A 20,350-nucleotide genomic window follows, 5' to 3' on the forward strand; every position below is an offset into this window, starting at 1 on the left:
CAATTCCCTTCCCAAGCCTGCCGATCATCATGATCCATCATAAGAATCGCCTTGCTAAAGGAGATTCCCACGCCCCTCCCTGAACCTATTGACTGACTCTTCAGGGAAGGAGTCTGGGAGTCTGCATGTCAATAAGCATCTGGGAGACAAGGCTCGCGGTGCCCAGAGAAGGCGCGCAGGGCAGGCACGCGCCGCCGCAGGACGGCCTTTGAGAGGCGGGCGCGGTGCAGCGTGAGGGTCTCCGTGGAGACGAGGGGCGGGGCTGGCCCGCGACGGCTGGGACGTTGGGGGCGGGGCGCGCGCCCAACGCCTAACGGCTGAGCCGAACCCAGTGGCCCGGGGCCGTCTCGCCGCTGCCATTCCCGCCCGCTCCCGCTCCGGGGACGGGCCTGGCCCGGCGGCTCGCACCTCTGGGGGCGGTGGGGCGGGTGGGGCGAGGGAGGGAAGGGCGCCTGCAGGCGGCGGCGAGACAGAAGCGCAGGGTCCCGCGCCGCCTCTTCGGCAAAGGCCGTCGAGGGCCGCGCCCCCCCTACCCGAGTGCTCGGGCCCCCGTGAAACGGAGGGGCGGAGGGGGCACTATTGCACCCCCGCTCTGGAGAGGCACCGACTGAGGCAATAGCTAGGCACCCACCACTGCTAACCCCCCTAGAGTAGAGAAGGGCACGTCCGCTCGGGGGCCAGCACCAACACCTTGCCGGTGTGTCGCCGGAACCCTTTATCTTATGTCCCCCAAAGGTCTCCCCGTTGACCCTGACCTCGGCCGTCGCTTACCCGAACTACGCCACATCCTCCCGGTTCGTTTTCAACCCTGGCGTTGAAACCCTCCCGTTCCCTGGACACAAAGTTGCCCCAGGTGGGCCCGTTCTGCCTCCGGCTGGGGTGAACGGCCACCTCGCGGCAATCCTGACCTGAGATGGGGGGCTCCGGGAAAGATGCTGTCTTGGCCTTCACCCCCCCCCTCCCGCCCCCCCAGGCTCTGCAGACACCTGGTGTAATACTTGGGACAGAAAAGACCAGGCCAAATCTCTGTACCCCGGAGGGGCCCTTTTTTTTTTCCTTCATTTATTCAAACAAATATTTATTGAGCATCTATTGTGTGCCACGTACAGAGGATTCCGTGATACACAAGACAGATAAGCTGACTTTAGGGTGGGGCAGAGAAATGAGGATTAGAAACGCACAAACTCCCCAATAGTGAGACGTGCTATGACGAAAAACATGGGAAAGTGTGGAGGAAGGGGGGGCGTGGGTAACCCTACTTCAGATGGGGTGTTTAAGGAGGGTTTCCCGGAGAAGGTGACATTAACTTGTCACAAAAAGGGGCAATTGCCGTGAAAGTCTTCAAATTGAAGAGTGGAAACAGCACAAAGGCACTGCGGTGGCCTGCGGCTTGGATGTCCAAGGCACGGACAGAAAAGCCAGCAATGAAGGGGAGCCAGGGTAAAAACAGGAGACTAGCAGGGGACAGGACCACATCTGGCCTTCCAGGCTGTGGGGAGACGTTTGGATTTTACTCCGAGTGTGATGGGAAGCTGTCCACGTGTTTCGGCAGGGGTGGGCAAGATCCCACAGGGGCTTTGGGGAAAACTTGGCCTCTGTGAAGATCTGGCAACAGGGAGACCCACTTTGAGGCTTTCTCAATGTCTTGAGGCAGGGGGTGCAAGGCAGGCAGGTCCAGAATACAGTTTAGCGTCAGAGAGAGCTCAGTCCCTCTTGGTATTCTTCTCGAGGTCAAACACCCACTTCAGCTGTTTCCAGTGAGGCATGGTTCTGGGGCCTGGGGCCCAGATGAACAGCCTTTATGGTTGTCTTTCACACCCAGACAAGGGTGGCTCACAGCCTGATGCTCGCCCTCATCCTGTGGCCCTGCTCTCCCCTCCCCACGCCCAGCCAACTGGACAGATGGGGCAAGGGCACTGGACTGGTAATTAGACTTGGAGTAGAATCCGCATGCCCCAAGTGAGTCCTGCCTCTTCTCTGGACCTCAGCTTCGTCATGTAAAATGGGGCGGGGGGGGGGGGGGGACAGGGCAGATGGGACAAGATGTGGGCTAAGAATCCTCCCATTCAATCCCTTGATGGTCTCAAAAGCATTATTCAAAGCCCACCTCTTTCAAGAAAGATTACCTGAGCGGGGGGGAGAAAAGGAAGGGAGCATATTTTTTGAGAGCTACTGATGTCAGGCTCCAGATTACACATTGGTTTGGTTGGGTATTTTTCCCCCATCTTTATATTTCTGAACCTGACTTAGGGCCAAGAGTTAGATTCGTTTCTAGATTCTCATCATTCGATGCTACACAAGACAGCCAAGGTCTTGGAGGCAGGCGGACAGATAGGAAGCAAGTAAATAAAAGCTCACGCAGCTGGAGAAACCTTAAGAGAAAAGGAATCAGGATGACAGGATGGAGGGAGCCAGTGCAGATGGGGGCGGCATTCGAGGGTGGGGGGGGGGCAGGCTAGCAGGACGCCTGGCGCCACAGCCGGCATGTCTGCAGGGGTGTGCCCGCCAGGAGAAGGAGCCCACAGGGAGGGAGGGAGCGCCGGCGGATAAAGTCGAAGAGGTCAGCGGGGCCTGGCGGAGTCGGGGTGGGGGGTGGGGCTCTGGAGGGTCCCAGCAGGACAGCCACAAGCTCTGGTTTGCCTTTTAAAAGCTGCTCTGGCTGCCTCGTAAGTAGAGGAAGAACTGGATTGAATTTGGCCGAGGAGGGGGACCATGGCAGGGCCAGGTGTATGTATGGTGGCCATCCAAGCGGGACGCCTTTGCTGCCAGCTACCCGGTGCAGCCGTAATGTCCCCACCCTTCAGGCCCCCCTCAGATAATGGCAATTAGGGAGCAGTCTGGTGTGAGGCTGCGCCTCATCACGGGAAGAAAGGGGCAGTTAACACGTACTTGACTAGTAGAAAAGTTCAAGGTCCCCAAATGGGACAAGCAACGATGAAATAAAATTCTGTGCCTTGCAAAGGTCGCAGTAGGCTTTCCACTAGGGTCTTCAAAGGTGTCACAACTCTGTGGGGTCCCTGCCTGCTCCTCAGTGCACAGATACTTCGAGTTGTGACCCATGTAAGGTCAGTGCTGGGACAGGAAGCCAGACCCGGTTTGAATCCCATCTCATTCATTCAACAAATATTTACTGAGGGCCTACTATGTGCCAGGCCCTATGCAGCAGTGAGTTAGACAGGGCTCCTGCTCTAGTGGAACAGGCAGGAGACAGGATAATCTCAGAAAGTGATAAGTGCTATAAAACAAAGTACATCAAGTGTCTGGGGGTAGGGGAGCGGGGGCTACTTGCAATGGGGTAAACAGCAAATGCCTTGCCATCTTTTTCTGGCCGGATGTCATTGGGGCATTGCCCAACCTTTCTGAAGCCTCAGTTTCCTCATCTGGACAGTGGAGGGACATGCACCCGCCACCCCCTGGAAACGATATTCCGGGAAAGCATGGTGCCCAGGCTCCCAGCTGCTGAGCATGGGGCTGCAGGCTGCTCTCCCCCCCGCCCCCGCACCTGTTTAGGGCTTTCAGTTCTTCCCCAGGAAGAAAGTGTCCACTGAGGTTGGTTGTGACAAAGGGAGATAAAGCCAAGATTCCCTTGCCTGCACCTCAGCCAACAGGGATTGCGCTGTAGGGGTGGCCAAAGCAGGCCACTGGGGCTGGTGGCCCAAGGAGACACGGGCAGGTGGTTTCTGCCTGGCGGCTTTTGTCCTCGTCTTCTGGATCCCTCTCCAGAATGGTTTCTCGATCCTGTCCTAGCTCCTTGGGCCTCAAACCGAAGTTCTGGGGAAGACATGTCCCCTCAGCTCCCTCCCCCCCAACTCCACACTCCCCTCTAAGGAAACCAAGCCCTGCAGGGGCAGAGGCGAGGCCGCGGGTCCCGGAGCCCGAGCCAGGCCAGAGCTCCCTCTCAGAGCCTGTAAACTGACCCTTGGGTGGGGGAAAGAAGCAGGGGGGGAGGGGGGGGTGTACCGGGTATGTACCCAGAAGACCCCTGCCCCCCAAGGAAAGGGAATCCCCAGAAGGCTTTGGGCTGGGAACTACCCTCTCCTCACGGGGCCTTTCCTCCCTAACGTTAACCACCCAGCTCCTCTCAGCTGCTCTCCTTGGTCCCCACCCAAGGGTGAGCCTGGGAGGGGACAGTTACTCAAGGGCGGAGCCTGGAGAAGCCATTTTCTAGTTTCCACTGCTCACTCCCTCCTTCAAATCCTCACCCCTGGTCCAGGCTCTCTGAGCAGCCCACATGCAGGCCCTGTGACGCACACACGGGCAGGAGGGCTGGACAGAGACCCCAGTTCCAAGCCTCAGGATCCCCGGGGCTGGGGATGCTGCTTGGGGGCAGGGGGAGGTGCAGTCAAGTGTAGGGTGAGCCCAGAGCAGCCAGGCGGACGGCTGAGGCCACTAACAGGAATGAAGAATGGGATATGAACTTAGAAAAGCAGGCAGGAGGCAGACCACAGCCAGTCTCCGCCACAGCCCAGAAGAGAGGGCAGTGGGGGTGGCGGGGTGGGGGGACAGAGGCCCTGAAGTGTGATGGCAGCACCTGAGGTGGGAGCCCAAGGGAGGGCACGTGCACACCAGCTGGGGGTTACAAAACCTGAAAAGGAAGAAAAACGAATCCTGAGGGCCCAGCGCTCTCCCTGTGGGGTGGCACTCGTGCGTGGAAAAAGGCCCCAGGTGGGGACACAGCACAGCACGGCAGTAGGAAATGGTGGGGGGGGACATGCTCTTGAGGGCAACCTGGTCTCAGGTCACCAAGAGTTAGCAAATCTCTTGGACAGAGGAACCCCATTTACAGGACGAATCCTCTAGATCTTTCCAGGATAGCAAGGAAGGCTAGTCCCGGCTTGCGCCGCACGTCCACCCACAGGGCTGGTGGAAAACACCCAGGCCCTGTTCCGAAGGCCAAGTTACACCTGGATGTGTCAGTGGAAACGTCCTGTTCAACAGAGTGGAGAGCACAACTGCGTGTGCGACAGGGAGCGGTGACACGAGGGCCCCCGTTCAGCCGCGGGCGCCTGCCAAGAGCGGGGCCGAGGCCAGGCGGTGGGGGCGAGGGGCGGGGACTTGGTTTTCCCTCCGCATCCTTCCTTCTACACCGTTGGGTTTTATACCACGAACAACTTTATTGAGAAAAAACTAACGAGCTTTTAAAGAACTGGGGGGAGGGGCAAGGCGGCCTGGGGAAGGGCAGTGAGATTGCTGGCAGCGCCCGGGCAGGCTGGGCCCCCACCCCCCTTTCCTCCTGTGCCCGCTGCTGGGTCCCGCAGCCTTCCGGCTTTTGGAGGACGGAAGGAGGGGGACGGCTGGCTCCTGGAGACAGGTTCAAATCTCCCATCACCCTCAATTCTTTCACCCTCGCGGCCTTATCTCTAGTGGTTGGGGATTCTTACTCGATACCCATGGTCCGCAGGTGCCTGGGGTGAAGGCTCCCCTAAAGGCCAAATGCAGACGTGTGCACGCGGTCCTGCCATCCCTTCTCCCTTAATGCCATTCCGAATGAAAACGGCACGAAGCTGTGTGAAGTTCCACGAAGGTCTGGTTTCTTCCACGAGAACTACTTACCTCCATTCTTAAAACAATGCGTACTGTATTAGAACCCTTCGCGGGGCTCACGCTTTGCCGGTGCCCTAAGCATGGGCCACCTGCACTTCAGAGCCTGCCCCCTGGCCTATCCCATTCCACCCGGCTCTTCCTTTACGCCCCGCTCGGGCCTGGGGGGCCAGCAGGCTCCCTGCAAGCGGGGCCTCCGGGAACTCCAAGCTCTCTCGTCCCCACGTTTCGCACCCTTTCAGCCTCAGCAGCGACTTGGCCCCTCCTTTGATCTCTGGCCACTCTGCCCGGGTTCGTCTGACCCACGGACCCCTCGGAGCCCACTGCCCGGCCACAAGGGGCTAGGGGCCAGGGCCCCGAACAACGTCCCCATTCAGGGTTTCACAATATACATTTGCATCTTAAAGGCAACCTTCCCCACCGTCTCGCCTGGTGAATTTCCCTTTGTCTCCACTTAAATGCTGAAAAGTACTTAATGCCTATTTACATTTAAAATCCCAAACTGGGCCCAGCCACCCTCCCTCCCAGCCCAGGCCTAGGCTGGAGCCAACCTCTCAGTTTAAAACCCTTTTTGGGGAGACCGATTCTTTGGCCTTCAACTGCTAACTCTCTGCAGCTGGCTCAAGCCAATGAGGCCTTTCGGGTGAAGGGCCCTCAGGGGGCACGGTCTCTGAACCCCATCTCTGAGGCCGGTGACTCCCACGCAGGTCTTCTGAAACCCTCCCAGGGGAAGGTGCCTCCATTCGAGCTCTAGTGTGTGTACCCCTTTTACAGATGACACTGAGGCTGACAGAAGCACAGGAGGGAACCTGCCCAGAGCCCGGGGTTTTGCATCCTAGACCCAGACTTGCCATCAGGCCCAGCAGACTCCTCTGCTGACACCAAGATCTCTGTTTTATGTCCCATCCTCCAGGCAGGCTGTGTTCTTCCCAGTCCTCCCTTCTCTTGAGGACATCTCGGTTTGGCTGTCCAGACTCAGACTGCCAAAGCTGGAGGAGGGTCGTTCAAACTGCACACATCCCTTTTTCACAAACTGGGGAACAAGGCAGAGCAGTGGGGGGTGGGGGGCGGTGGGTGGCACAAGAGGTCTGGGGGAGTGGCCAGGGTCGAGGTCAAACCAGGAGCTCATGGCTCCGGGTCCATCTCCCTGTTGCTGCAGTACAGACAGCAATGAACAGGGGTACCCAGCAGGCAGGGTGTGGCCAGGGCTGGGATCTGGCAGGGAGCAAGGCAGGCCCCACTCTGTTCTTACAGTTTTACACAAGCAAAGAGACAGAATAGGGTCAGATGATGATGGTAAGCACATGATCAGAGGATGATGTGATACAGGTACTTCAGCCCGGCTGGCGTGGAGGCTGCCCTGAAGAGGTAGGTATTCATGGATTGCAATAGAAATAAAGGCAGTCAGCGGCACAGCAAGTGCAAAGGCCCTGAGGTGGGAGTCCCCTGGGTCTGTGTGAGGAACACAAAGGCCAGCGTAGGGGCGCCTGGGTGGCTCAGTGGGTTAAGCATCCGACTTCAGCTCAGTTCATGATCTCCCAGTTCGTGAGTTCGAGCCCCGCGTCAGGCTTTGTGCTGACAGCTCAGAGACTGGAGCCTGCTTCAGATTCTGTGTCTCCCTCTCTCTCTCTCTGCCCCTCCCTGGCTCACACTGTCTCTCTCAAAAAAATAAACATTAAAAAAAAAAAAAAAAAAAAAGGCCAGTGTGGCTGAGTGCAGACTCCTCTTAAGTCTGATGAAAAGCCACTGGAGGCCTTCCCAACAGAGGTGGGAGGCAGGGGATCAGACTTCACATCAGCTGCTCTGCCTGCTGCTGAATGGAGAGGACTGGAGAGTGTGGGGGTGGGCTTGGGGAGGAACCTGTTTGGGGGTAGCTGTGACAGGAAACTATGGGGTGAATGAGAGGGTAGGGGGAAAAAAAAAAAACAGGGCGAGTCTATGCTTTGGGGCTAAGACTGCCTGGGAACCTTGGGAAGAGGAGCAGGTTTGCAAGAGAAAAAAACCGAGTTCTGTTTTAGCCAGGACGCAGAAGAGATGTGTCTGGACATCCCAGTGGAGGCCGCGACAGGCGGCTGGATGCCAGAGTCTTTTGGTCAGGAGAGAGACAGAAATGAGGGCTGACAGAAACAGGGGTCAGCAGGGTATGGATGGTGTTTGGAGCTCCAGGATTGGATGAGCTCAACTAGGGAGAGGGAGAGAGAGAGAGAGAGAGAGAGAGAGAGAGAGGCCCTGGCCACTTCCATATGTTTCTTTTTCCAAATTTTGTCATGTTTCATTGGTTTGCTTGAGGCCTTCCCCACCTACGTTTCCATAGAGGGGTGATGGGGGTGGGGAGCTGTTTGGGAGGTATGGGGTTTGAGAAGCATCCCTGAAGGCTGGAAGCACCCCAGGCCTAGAATCCTGGCTAACTGGACATCCAGGTAGCCCCAGGCCTCAGTTTCCTCATCTGTACAACGAGGCCAGTAGGATGAAACCACTTGCGTCTCTGGCAGTTCCCAAAGCCCTAGAATTATTAGTCTCCCAGAGCCCTGGTCTACAGGTCCACAGGCAGTGCTCCCCTCCCCCCCACAAGCACCTGCTCCACCAGCAGGCCAAGGAGCCCACTAGGGCCGGTGTGGACTCTGAGCCGCGTCTTCTGCACCCTCCCCACCGCCTGGGCCACACTGCCCTGCCTGTACGTATTCACTCCCTCCGCTGGTTCCTTCTCCCCTCCAACCCTGGCCAGGCCTCCCCCAGGGCTGGAGAACCTTCCCTCTGCCCCACACTGGCCACACTCCCTAAACTGATCAGGTGTTGGGGGTCTAGCCCATCTAGCAGAAAAACTGTTAACTCAGGCCCTGTTCTTTCTGCCCCCACCCAGGGTGAATCCTCAGATTTTTTGAAGGGAAAGCTGAAGTCTGGACACATTTTTACCTGAAATCACCTGATTTTTTTAATCCTGGTGTTTTAAAACCCACGGGGCAAACCGGGCAGATTCCAGCCAGGGGGTCTCGAGGGCCGGAAGCTCGCCGGTCCATTCTGATAGACTGATCCACTTTCTGAAGGGGCTGCACGGTGACCGACCAGCCCTTGTTTCTTGAAACTCTCTCTTCCTTAGCTTCCGTGACACCTGCCACGCCTGGTTTCCTCCTCCCTCTCTGACCGTTCTTCCTCTGTCTCCAGTGGAGCACCCCTCCCTTTTCTACCATTTCCACGTCCTCCTTTTCCCTGCGCGATGACCCCAGGGAAGACACCCCTGACCCAGCCTGCTCCAGATTCACATTTCCAGCGACCTTCTCTCCCGGAATGGCTGGGCAAATTTCAGTCTGAGGATGTCCCTGCGGCCCATGCCGGGGTTCCCCCAGGGGCGTCACCCTCTGCTCTTGCTCTGACCTTTAGAGCCCCAAGCTCTAGCCTCTCTAGGCCAGGCACCTGGCTACCCCCCTCCACCTGATATCCTTGGGCCGGCTCTCTTTCCGGTGTCCCTGTTCCTGCCCCATCTCCATGTACCCTGGGCCACCGGGTAGGGCCGCCATGTCCACCTCCCCCAGCGTGCCCTCTGCTCATTCTTGGATGGCTCCTGTTCCTGGACAGACAGACACTCCTCAGGGGGCTGCAGCAGCTCCGTCCTCCTGCTTCTCAGTCACTGCACTGCATCCTCCAAGCAGCCCAGCCTGCACACACTTTGCATTTCCGGAACCTGTGGTTTTTGTGCTCAAGTCACATGCAGTTTCTGCAAGACCTGTGCAAGACCACCCCAGCAAGACCTTTCTGCTCCCCAGGGCCGCCCCCAGGGCTCAGCTCTGTGGCACTTTCAGAAACCCCTCTCAGTCAGGAAATTCCTGGCGGTCTTTTTCTCACTTTGGCTGAGGTCTCAGGCCCCAAGGTTTTCCTGGCCCTTGACAGACAGTCCACTCAGGGGGGTCCTCATTCCTGGAAGAGGGGCTTGGCCTTCTTTGCTGGGACCTGTGATTATCTCCCCTCCCCTATGGGCCGTACTCACCACCCTGGGAGTGAAGCCCTTCCTGGCTCCCAGCGACTGACACCCCCCGCCCCCCTCAAAACCACTCCCCGTCTCACCTTTTCCTAGCTTCAATTTCTTCCTCTCCTGGACCTTATTCACTAGCTTGTCAGAGGGCAAATGGGGTCTGTGCTTGGGGGTGCGCGCCGACAAGAGGGGACTCTTGGGGTAGAAGGCCCAGAACACCCCCACTCTGCTTTTCCGGACTTGAAGGCCTCCAGCTATCTCCACCCTGAAACCCCAATTTTCTACGTCCCGTCCCACCCACCCCTCCATGCTCAGGCCTAAAATCACTTACCCCAAAGGGATCAGCTCTCCTCTCTGGGTGTCTCTCCATGGTCTCAGCTTCCCCAAGCAGAGGCTTCTTTGGCTTCAAGAAAGACCGTCCGGCTCCTCCTCCGCACCCGCGACACTGGACCCCGCCCAGCTCAGGGCCGCCAGACTTGCACGATCCTCTGCGGGGGACTTCGCCTGGTACCAGGAGAAAGGAGCCGGGCGAGAGGTCTCCAGGACCCGCTCTCAATCGCACTCTCCCGACGAGAATGGGAGGGGTGTGGCCGGAGCAACTCCCCTCCCCCATCCTGTCCAAGAACTCCTTCGGGGGTCGCACCCCGACATTTCGCTCAACCTGCTCCACCGTGGAGCCGACATTTGGCTTTGGGGGGGGGGGGGGGGAGGGACCGTGGCGGCTACTCGCGCACCACAAAATGGGACACTTGGAGCATCAACGCCAGTGGGGGTGGGGGGCTAAGAAATGTCCTCAGAGAGACACTTGCGGTCGTCCCCCACGTCCTCCCGGGCGGTGCCCGGGCCCCTTAGGCCTAACAAGACCCGGGCGCACAGCTGGAGGGCGCCTCCAGCCGCCGTCCCCTCGGACTCGGGTGGAGACCCCCCTCGAAGATGTCCTAGCACACTTCACATTGCCCCAGCCGACCACGTGAGGGCGTGCCCTGTGTTAGTTCGGACAAATTAAAGCTCGTCCTGCGGGCAGGCCTGGGGCCCCCTGGACGCGCTCGGGGCTTAGGTGGCCGCGGCGCACTCTTGGCTGCCGGCCGCAAAGCTCCGCGCCGCGCGACCTCCCCCGGGGCCCGAGCTATTCGTCTCCAAACCGGGTGCCCCCCTCCACTCGCGCTCCCGCAGCCTAGGGTGCACCCCTCCGTTCCCCTTTGTCGAGCCCTTCCCGGGCGCAGGCCGCTTCTCCGCTGCGCCGCAGGCTCGGGCCCTGTCCGGGGCGCTCGGCGGTGGGCTCGGTGGCGCCCGGGAGGCGCTGCCCGGGAAGCCAGAGGCCGAGGAAGGGGCTCCAAGAAGCACAAGTTGGCGCTGGCTCCAGACCAGGCTGTTGTTGTTCTCAACGTGGTCCGCCACGGAGCTATAAAGGCGGAGCGGAGCGCCCTCCTCACCAGAGCGCAGCGCGCACGCCCAGCGAGCTCCGGCGGCAACGGTGGTAGCGGCAGCAGCGGCGCTTCCCTCGGCCGATTTCCTCGCTCTTGCAGGGTCCCGGCTCCGGCGCCCTCCGCCCCGGCCCCTCCGCTCCGGCTCCGGCTCCGGCCCCGGCCCCGGCCCAGGACCCCCGATCCGGCCGGCCCGGCCCCCACCCCAGCCCTGCCGCCCGGCCCCAGGCCCGGCCGCGGCCGCTCCCGCCTGGAGCCGCCGCGCGCCCCCAGTCCCCCGGCGCCCCCTCGGCCTCTCGCCTTCCTCTTCCCGGCGCGGCCCCCGGGCTTCCGCGCCCCGCCCGCCACCAACCCGCTCGCCACCATGTCTGTGGAGCTCGAGGAGGCCCTGCCGCTGACGACCGCCGAGGGGGCGGCCAAGAAGGCGGCCAAGGCTGGCGGCTCGGCAGCGCTGTCCCCGTCCAAGAAGAAGAAGAACAACAAGAAGAAGAACCAGCCGGGCAAGTACAGCCAGCTGGTGGTGGAGACCATCCGCAGGCTGGGCGAGCGCAACGGCTCGTCGCTGGCCAAGATCTACACGGAGGCCAAGAAGGTGGCGTGGTTCGACCAGCAGAACGGGCGCACCTACCTCAAGTACTCCATCAAGGCGCTGGTGCAGAACGACACGCTCCTGCAGGTGAAGGGCACCGGCGCCAACGGCTCCTTCAAGCTCAACCGCAAGAAGCTGGAGGGCGGCGGCGAGCGGCGCGGAGCCACAGCGGCCGCCACCGCCCCGGCGCCCGCCGCGCACAAGGCCAAGAAGGCGGCCCCGGGCGCGGCCGGCCCCCGGCGCGCGGACAAGAAGCCGGCCAAGGGCCAGAAGCCCGAGAAGCGCTCGCACAAGAAGGGCGCCGCCTCCAAGAAGGACAAAGGCAGCAAGGCTAAGAAGGCGGCGGCTGCCGGGGGCAAGAAGGTGAAGAAGGCGGCCAAGCCCAGCGTCCCCAAGGTGCCCAAGGGCCGCAAGTGAGCTCGCCGGCCTGCCGGGTCTTTCCGGCGTTCGGTTTTTCTACCCCAAGTGTATGTAGGTTTTTGTACGGTTGCCCGGCCAGGCCACCGCCGCCCCTGCTCTGAGCCGCACGGAGGGCCCGGGGCTCCCTCCATCCCCTTTCCTGCCCCCCCTCCCCCGCCGCCGTAGCGGTTTTTTGTTGTTGTTTTTGCTTTAGATTTTTGAAACGGCCAGGCAACGCCCCTATTGGCTCTCGCCCTTGGCAACGGCTGTCTCCATGGTAACCGGCCCCTAGGCGCCAATGGCCGAGGCCGCGCCTGCCTGCCAGGGCGGGGGCCGCGGGTTGGCCGGGCCCTGGTGCGCTGGGACGCCGCCGCCGCGCCGCCCTTCCCCACTCCCCACCCTCTGCCTTTGGGTGCGCGACAAACAATCGCTCGGGGCGCGGGGCCGCGCGGCCTTCCTTTCCTCCCGTTGGCCTTTTTGGGGCACAATAAATTGTTTAAACCTTTGAACCGCTCTCGTTTTCTTCCGAGTGGAGTAGGGATGGGTGCGGTCGGCGAGCAGCTTGGGTTGGATGGTGGGTCCCAAGGGTCTTGGGTACCCCGGATGTTAGCTAGGTAGACCTGGAGTTCTCCGTGAGGGGTGGAAACTGCGGGGAGGGGGCGCCTGGCTGATGCCGGAAGGAGCCTCAAGGGACCGATCTCTAGTGTGCGGAGGTGGAAACATGCTGGAGATAGGCTGCTCCGGTCCCCGACAGGGGGTGGGGAGAGGGGGAGGGGACAGCCATGGCTTTTTGGGCTTACTGGTCAGTGCCCCTCAGCACGTACGAGGTCCCACCAGGCTGAGCCTTGGCAGAGGTTAGTTATTCCGAATTCACTGAGACTTTGTGTTGATGTGAGAGGGATATTGGAAATGTGGAGGCCTCGGGCTCTGGCACACTGAGCACAACCCGAGGTGTGGCCTGAGCAAGGCACGGATCCTCAGCTTGTTTGTTCATCTGGAGTGCACACGTGGGACCCCGGAGGATTCCTGGACAAGTTGGAAAGTGTGAACCTGAGCCCTGGGACACTCTGGTGTCCAGCATATGGAATAGTTGTACTTAAGGCCGTTTGAGCCTTTGACAGATGTTCCTATGAGAACAACCCTGCAAAAGGAGGGCTCTGGAAGCTAGGGAATGTTCTAGAACAGTGCGTGTGTACATGTACCAAACTGGGTAAGCCTGGGCTGGGGGTAGGTGAAAGATGGAGATGATCTCTGTGTTAGTGTTAGAGACTAGGAGAGGGGAGGGAGCATCACTGGAGAAGCGCCCCTGGCCTGCAGGTATCCCGGAGCAGGGCCTGGCAGCCACTACCCTCCCCCTGCACACAGAGTGGGGGTCACAGAGCAAACACTTCAGCCATCTGTCACCCTGCAGATCCTTCCACACAGGGCGAGTGGCCACTCCACTTGCTCTTTCAGTGTCTTAAAGTCAGTGGGGGCTCCTCCCTGCTGCCTCCTGCCTCAGGGACAAGTCCCAGACACGTCCCTTGGCACATCATTGCTCTCTAGGCAGAAGGTTTGAGGACAAGGTGCCCCTTCACCTACTAGCCTGGCTGTGACTGTTCTGATTCTGGGGAACTGGGGGTGTCCAGGAGGCAGGAAGGAGGCCTGGGTTGGAGACTGTGGGACTATGGTGGGCCAGGGCTGACCATTCACTCACCCTGCCAGCCCATGCCCTGGCCACTTGCCTTTCAGTAATGGCTTCATCCATTTTGCATCTTTGACTGGGGGGTGGCACGGCCAGTGCCTTGCTACAGGATCATTGAGCCAGCCCAGCTCCTGTCCCATACTGCCTACAGGGCCACCTGAGAGGCTGCCAGCAGCTAGAGGCCAGGACAGGCCCCAGCCTACCCAGGATTCGGGGGGGGGGGGGGGGGGGGGGGATGGTTCTCCTGACCAGCTGAATGTGATCTCTGATTCCACACCCATTCCGTAAACCAGAAACCCAAGCCCAGATCCCACCTGGCCTCACCCCAGTTGTCCAAGTATCAGTCTGAGGCCAGGGGCCTGGGACTTAGCTTTTCGATCAGCTCCCAGGTAACAGGTTCTGAGACGGTTCAGAAGGGCTGCTACAGGGGCCACGGGCAGGGGGACACTGTACCTTCTCATGCAACAATTCACACTGAGCTCCATCCCTTCTGAGTCCTTCCTAACCAAAGCCCCCCCACCCCCAACCGTCTATCCTTTGCAGACATCACGGGAGCTCCAGGGCCCCAAAATGCCCTTTAGGTCCATTTTATTTGACCCCTCCTTTCCGTGTTTCCCACCCAAACCCACCCTCTTGTTCATACCATCTGGCTCCCCCAGTGGCCTCCTGCTTTGATGCTGCCGCCCCACCTCTGTCCTGTCTCCTGTCTCCATTCCATGAACACTTGGGCCCCTGGCTGTCCTCTCCATCCTAAGGCCTGCCTTATAGCCCATGGACCAGCCCTCCACGGGGCAGGCCTCCCACTCTATTAAAGGACATTGTAATATTTTTCTGGTGACCCAAACCCCCCTACTTTCAGGCCACATGGCTCTGGATTTCTCCATGAGGGTCATGTGGCTGAGGACCTGGCCAATGAAGAGCGTTCCATTGTTCACTTTGCCACAGCCAATGGGTCAGAAATAGGTTCTTGAAGGCAGTGAGGTGAATGAGTGTCAATCCTGGCACTCTTCCCGGAGCTACTGAAAAAGAGGTGCTCCCTCCCCCAGGTAGGGACAGGAGGCCAGAGTTACCAGTAGCCATTTTTGTCAGTACACAGGGAGGGAGAGCCCATGTGACAAAGGAACCCCAACTGAGAAAGTTGGAACCACAAGATGGAGATAGATAATCTGAGGACATTAACGGAGCCTCTGGATCCAGTCATGCCTGAAGCTAGTTAGATCTGACTGCCACGTGAACTGATACATTGCTTTCTACGTAAGCTCATTTGAATTGTTTTTTTGTCACTTGCAATCTGGTCTCTCACTCCTTTGACCCACTTTACCCTCCCATGCTCACATCCTGGACACCTTGTCATCCCTTTAAATTGTTCTTCTGAAAGGACTTTCCCAGTGTCCCACCGTCTACCCACAGGCCCTCCCCCTCCTCTCTTCTCGGGGTGCTCACTCAGCACCCCGGGGTGCTGCCCTTGGGGTGGGGCCCACATCTCTGACCTGCACCCCAAGTTGAAGAATGGATGGCCGTAAGCAGCCCCATGTGAACACTCTGTATGTGGCCAGCACTAAGGCAAGCTGCACAGGTCTCCTCTCAGCCCTGTGACAGCCCCAGCGAGGGGAGTGTTTAAAAGCTTGTCGTGTGGGTTTGGAGCTGAGACTGGGAAGGCTGTATTTCCTGCCCTGACACCACACTCAGCTCCTGCACGGGACTGAGGAGCCCAGGACCCAGCATTTACCTACTGTGTCTTTTAGACCTCACTTCAAAGACTCCCAATTCCAGGTGAACCTTGGAGGCTCATGACACTGGGAGGCTCTGGAGGAGGGCTTCCTGGGCAAGTGACCCTGGTGCAGTGAGGAAGCAAGGGACCAGGTGTATTTGCTTATCTGCAAAATACGGGCTTAGCAATGGCCCCAGCCTGGTCTCCTCTCTGCACCCTTTGATAGGGATGGGGGTTGGGTGGGACCAGGTCCCTGGAGGCTGAGGCCAGCTTTCTGGATCTTGTCCACCATGTCTTTTGTTCTGGGCAAGACTGTTCTCCCCATTCCTCAGTTTCCTCGTCTCTAAATGGAACCAAGAAAGACTTCTTTTACTCACCTGTTAACCAGGGGGTCCAAACACACTGCCTATGGCCGGGGTCTCCAGGATTTCCCTGCCTTCTTCCTCTCATGGGGCTGGGACCTGCCTCCCTTTGATCTCCTCAGGCGGAGGGGGTGGTACTCAGGTCTGCCTTCTGGGTCCCTATATGCAACTTCTCCCTGGGCCCAGGACAGCCTTGAAGACACTGGAAAGGCCCCTTTGCAGGCACTGCAGGCCTTAGTGACCACAGGATGGGGTCTCCACTGACTGAACAACCTAGCTGAATCTGTCCCTCTGCCAGGGCAAGGCTTAGTACTGAGCACAGAACCTGATGGGGGTGAGGGGCTTGAGCACTCAGCACAAGGTCGGGGATGGGGGGGGTGCTGCCATCCCTCTGTCCCAGGCATCAGACTTTGGGTGATACAGCCAGAGGGCCCATTAGTTGTACTAGCAGCTCCATTAGTCCTGAGGCAACAAAGAGGCCCTGGGGTCTTTCGTATGGCCTAGTCCATGGTCACTCATTGAGCACACACTGGCTGAGGAGGCAGGGATCTGCTTCCTGTTTTTGAGGAGGATGCACAGGACACACAAACCGGCAGCAATGGGGGATCGACAGTCCAGGCGGGAGCAGCAATGACACAGGCTCCCAGTGTGACAAAAGCTCCTGAGTCTGGGGAACGGTGAAAGCAGCAGGTACACTGACAGGCATGAGGCAGGAGTCAGCAGGGCTTCAGGGTCCCCGTTCAGTCAGAGTTCAGTGGGGAAGCAGAACCGGAGGGCTAGTGGCACTGACACACCCATACACCGGATCGGTTACAGGGAACTGGCTTGCACACTTGCGGGGCCGATGAAACAGTTTCCAGAAGGCTGGATCACCGTGACAGAGGCTGGAGCCGGAGGTGCCCAGGCAGGAGGGGAAGCTCACGAGCAGGCTGAATCCGCACAAGCTGGAACGCCAGGACAGACCAACTTGTGTTGGTTCCCGGTGCCTCTGACCTTGGCGATGACGGTACCCTGTGGAAGCTGAGATGCTTTGTCAGAGTTAACCATGCACACCCCTGAGTCAGCAAGACCGAAGGAGAATCCAGGGAAAGTCGTCATTGGTGCTGCCTCACACCAAGGAGGTAAATCAGCAGATCGGCAACCACAACGATGGCTTCCTTCCAAATCTGGCCAGAATCCACCTTGCGGCCCACCCTACAGGAAACACACAGAGAAGGGAATTGTGGGAAATGTAGTTCGGCCTAGCCCAGTTGGACACAATACAAAGCCATCACAGTTCCCCATTACAAACTGGGCATGCATGGAAGGCGGGTGAGGAGGGACGAGACCAGGGGTCTCTATCACAGATGTGCATGGGCACCAGGCCAGGCAGGGCGGTCTGGCCAAGTGGAGGACACAGACCCCACCTGAAGACAGGCAGTGACGACCAGTTCTGCTGACTGCTTCCCGTTTTCTCAGACCGTGTTAGAAGCACCTCCTGACAAGGTGTCTGAAGATGCAGCTTGGGCCATCCAGGGGGCTTGGGAGGGTGCCTCAACCTGCCAGTGGTCCCACATGGGGCTAAGTCATCAGAAGCACCTGCTGAGAATTTTTTATGTAGAAACTATGCACTTTTTGGGTGTGAAACCTCCCGCTTGTGAAATGTGGGTTTAACCAAAAGAAATACTCCAAACGCCCAACCATCAAGACGACTACTTAAAAAAAAAAAAAAAAAAAAAGCGTGGGCGAGAATGTGCAGAAATTGGAGCCCTTGGACACGGGTCAGTGGGATTGTGAGATGGGTGTAGCTGCTGAGGACAACAGTATGGAGGTCCCTCAAAAAAATTACATGTCCCATCGTCATATCATCCAGCAATTTTACTTCTGGGTATAGGCCTGAAAGAACTGAAAGTATCAGCTCAAAGAGATGTGTACAGCCACGTTCACAGCATTTTGTCCACCACAGCCAAGAGGCGGAATTCACACAAGCGCCCACCACCTGGCAAATGGATAAGTAGAATGTGGCGTATCCATCCAACAGAGTGTTACCCCACCTTCGCAAGGGAGGAGATTCTGACACAGGCTACGACGTGGATGAAGCGTGAGGACATTATGCGAAATACAGTAACCCAGTCACAAGAAAGAGAAGTTCTGTATGAGTCCACTTACATGAAATATGGCCAAAACCACAGAGACAGGAAATTGAGTGGTGGTTGCCAGGGACCGGACGGTGGACAGAAAAGGGAGTTGTTTACCGGTCACAAAAGTTTAGTTTTGCAAGATGCAAACGTTGCGGAGATCGGTTGCGCAACAACATGAATACACGTAGTGCTACCGAAATGGTTAAGATGGCAAATTTTATGTTACGTGTATGTTACCACAATTGAGAACAAATAGATGCGAGATGGGCCAAACAAAATCACGTGTGAGCTCAGGGGGCCCACGATTCCCTGCCTTTTGAGATCACCCAACTTGATCTTCTGTGAGGGCCCCTTCTGGCTGCTTCACAAGACAAGAAGTAATGAATGGTGGTGCCCTGATGGAAACTAAGCCAAAGGAAGCTATAAAGTGGTGAAAGCCAGAGACCCGGCCTGCCCCCACCGCAAGTCTGCACCAGGGGTTACGCCCTCTCCATACAGGATTGGCATTAGGATTCCGGAGCCTCGTGCAATGCACGGTGCAGACACATGCTCCCAGAGGCCCTTTTTCTTCCCCACCTCCTCTTACCTCTCCCAGCGCCTGTCTTCTGGCTGCCTCCATTAGGGGCCAGGAGTGTGGCTTTGGGGCCCTGCCCCAGCCTGACTGCCCTTGAAAACTTTTCGTGTTGTTCAGCTTAATCGTCCAACCCCTTTCACTGATGCCCCAAGCTCCCGCAAATAGTCCTTCCTCTAGCTTCTGCACCCCACCAGGTGTTGCCTGGGAAGTCTGCAGCATGCCTCTCCTCCCTGGAGTCCTGGATGCAAAGGGAGATCCTCATCTTTCTCTACATGAGGGGCTCCAGCCCAGGGGTAGGTTCTGGTCTCCCAACAACCAGCATCTGTTGCTCTGGGCTCCTAGGAGTTCAACTGTGAGTACCCACTCTCCTGATTCACAGATGGGCAAATGAAGTCTCTGAGGAGCCAAAGGACTTTGTCAATTTTTTAAAAACATTTTTTAACGTTTATTTATTTTCAAGAGACAGAGAGACAGAGCGTGAGTGGGGAAGGGGCAGAGGGATGGAGACACAGAATCTGAAGCAGGCTCCAGGCTCCGAGCTGTCAGCACAGAGCCTGACGTGGGGCTTGAACTCACAAACTGCAAGATCATGACCTGAGCCGAAGTCGGACGCTCAACCGACGGAGCCACCCGGCGCCACTGTCAAATTTTTTTAAACATTTTTTTTCATGTTTACTTATATTGAGAGAGAGAGAGAGAGAGAGAGCGCACGAGCGCGCGCGCACAAGTGGGGGAGGGCCAGAGAGAGAGGAGAAAGAATCCCAGGCAGGCTCCATGCCGTCAGCACAGTGCCCAATGTGGGGCTTGAACCCACAAAACCGTGAGACCATGACCTGAGCTGAGACCAAGATTCAGACACTTAACTAAGCTACACAGATGCCCCTGGACTTTGTCAATTTTTCACTGGGGACCCCCCTATACAGCCTAAGGCAAAGTTCCTTTCCCCAAGGAATGACCTCCCACCCTTCCCACCACTTGCTTCTCACTCTGGCTGCGAAGGGGGAGGGAGGGTATACAGGCCGAGTGAGGATCTAGGAGTCTGAGGCCACCCATTACTGTCTCTGGTTCCCACCACCAATCCATCCTCCGGGTGTTTGCAGCAGCAAACAGGAGCTTGTCCAGACTCTCTAAGTTTGAACACCTCTCCCAGGTCAGGAGCCCCTTGGATATGTCCTCAACTTAACCTATGCCTAGCTATGTGTTCTTGACCAAGCCCTTCCCTTGCCCCAGTCTGTTCTACCTCTACATGAAGCACGTTGGGCTTTAGGAACACAGGCTTTGTACTAGGAGATGGATCTAGATGGATTGCAGATGGGGGCAGATACCTGTCTATTAGGACCTGGAGTACTAGGGACCCTCTGCCTCTTCTAAGGCTACAAGAGGAGGGAAGAATCCCCTAAGGCCCGGACCCAGGCCCAGTCACTGCACAGGTAAAGCAGAGGTAAGGGGAGCTGCCATCTGGGGGGCCCAGCCAAGGGGCCAGACAGATTTTAGGGCTGTCCCACCTGCCCCAGGAAACAGCTGGGGCCCTGGCCTGACTTGGCCACATCAACTGGCAGGTGAAGGCTGCCCTCTTTGTCTCTCAGACTTATTCTTTAAAAGCAAAGGACAAGAAGAGGTGTTCCACTGCTCTAAGTAAGCAAGGTAAGTATTGGCAAAAGGTGGGATTCATATGTCCCTGAAATAAGTGAAAATCTGTGGAGAGCAATTTGGCAATACCTATGAAGGCTGTTGACCCAGCCAAGAAAAAAAAAATTTGCAGAACGAAATGCCCAAGAAGATAACCATTTTTGTAAACCTGAAAATCACAAAATATGTTCTCAGGTACATGAATGTGCTTTTAACATCACATTTATTTGCAAATAAACCTGAGTGAAAAGGATACATGCCCCTGAGGACATTCTGTCATCTGACTTCAGCTCTGGTCATGATCTCTGGTGGGTTCAAACCCTGCATTGGGCTCTGTGCTGACAGCTTAG

At 57.8% G+C, this 20,350-nt stretch overlaps 1 protein-coding gene across 1 annotated transcript; it reads left to right on the plus strand.

The window, feature by feature from the left end:
• Window positions 1-10,485: 10,485 nt before the first annotated feature.
• LOC131509738 (histone H1.10) lies at window positions 10,486-12,429 on the plus strand. The gene has a single exon (XM_058725807.1). The coding sequence runs from the start codon at window positions 11,297-11,299 to the stop codon at window positions 11,936-11,938; it is 642 nt and encodes a 213-aa protein (XP_058581790.1). The 5' UTR covers window positions 10,486-11,296; the 3' UTR covers window positions 11,939-12,429.
• Window positions 12,430-20,350: the final 7,921 nt, after the last annotated feature.

The sequence above is a fragment of the Neofelis nebulosa genome, chromosome 4 (genome assembly GCF_028018385.1).
Source record: "Neofelis nebulosa isolate mNeoNeb1 chromosome 4, mNeoNeb1.pri, whole genome shotgun sequence".
Lineage (NCBI taxonomy): Eukaryota > Metazoa > Chordata > Mammalia > Carnivora > Felidae > Neofelis > Neofelis nebulosa.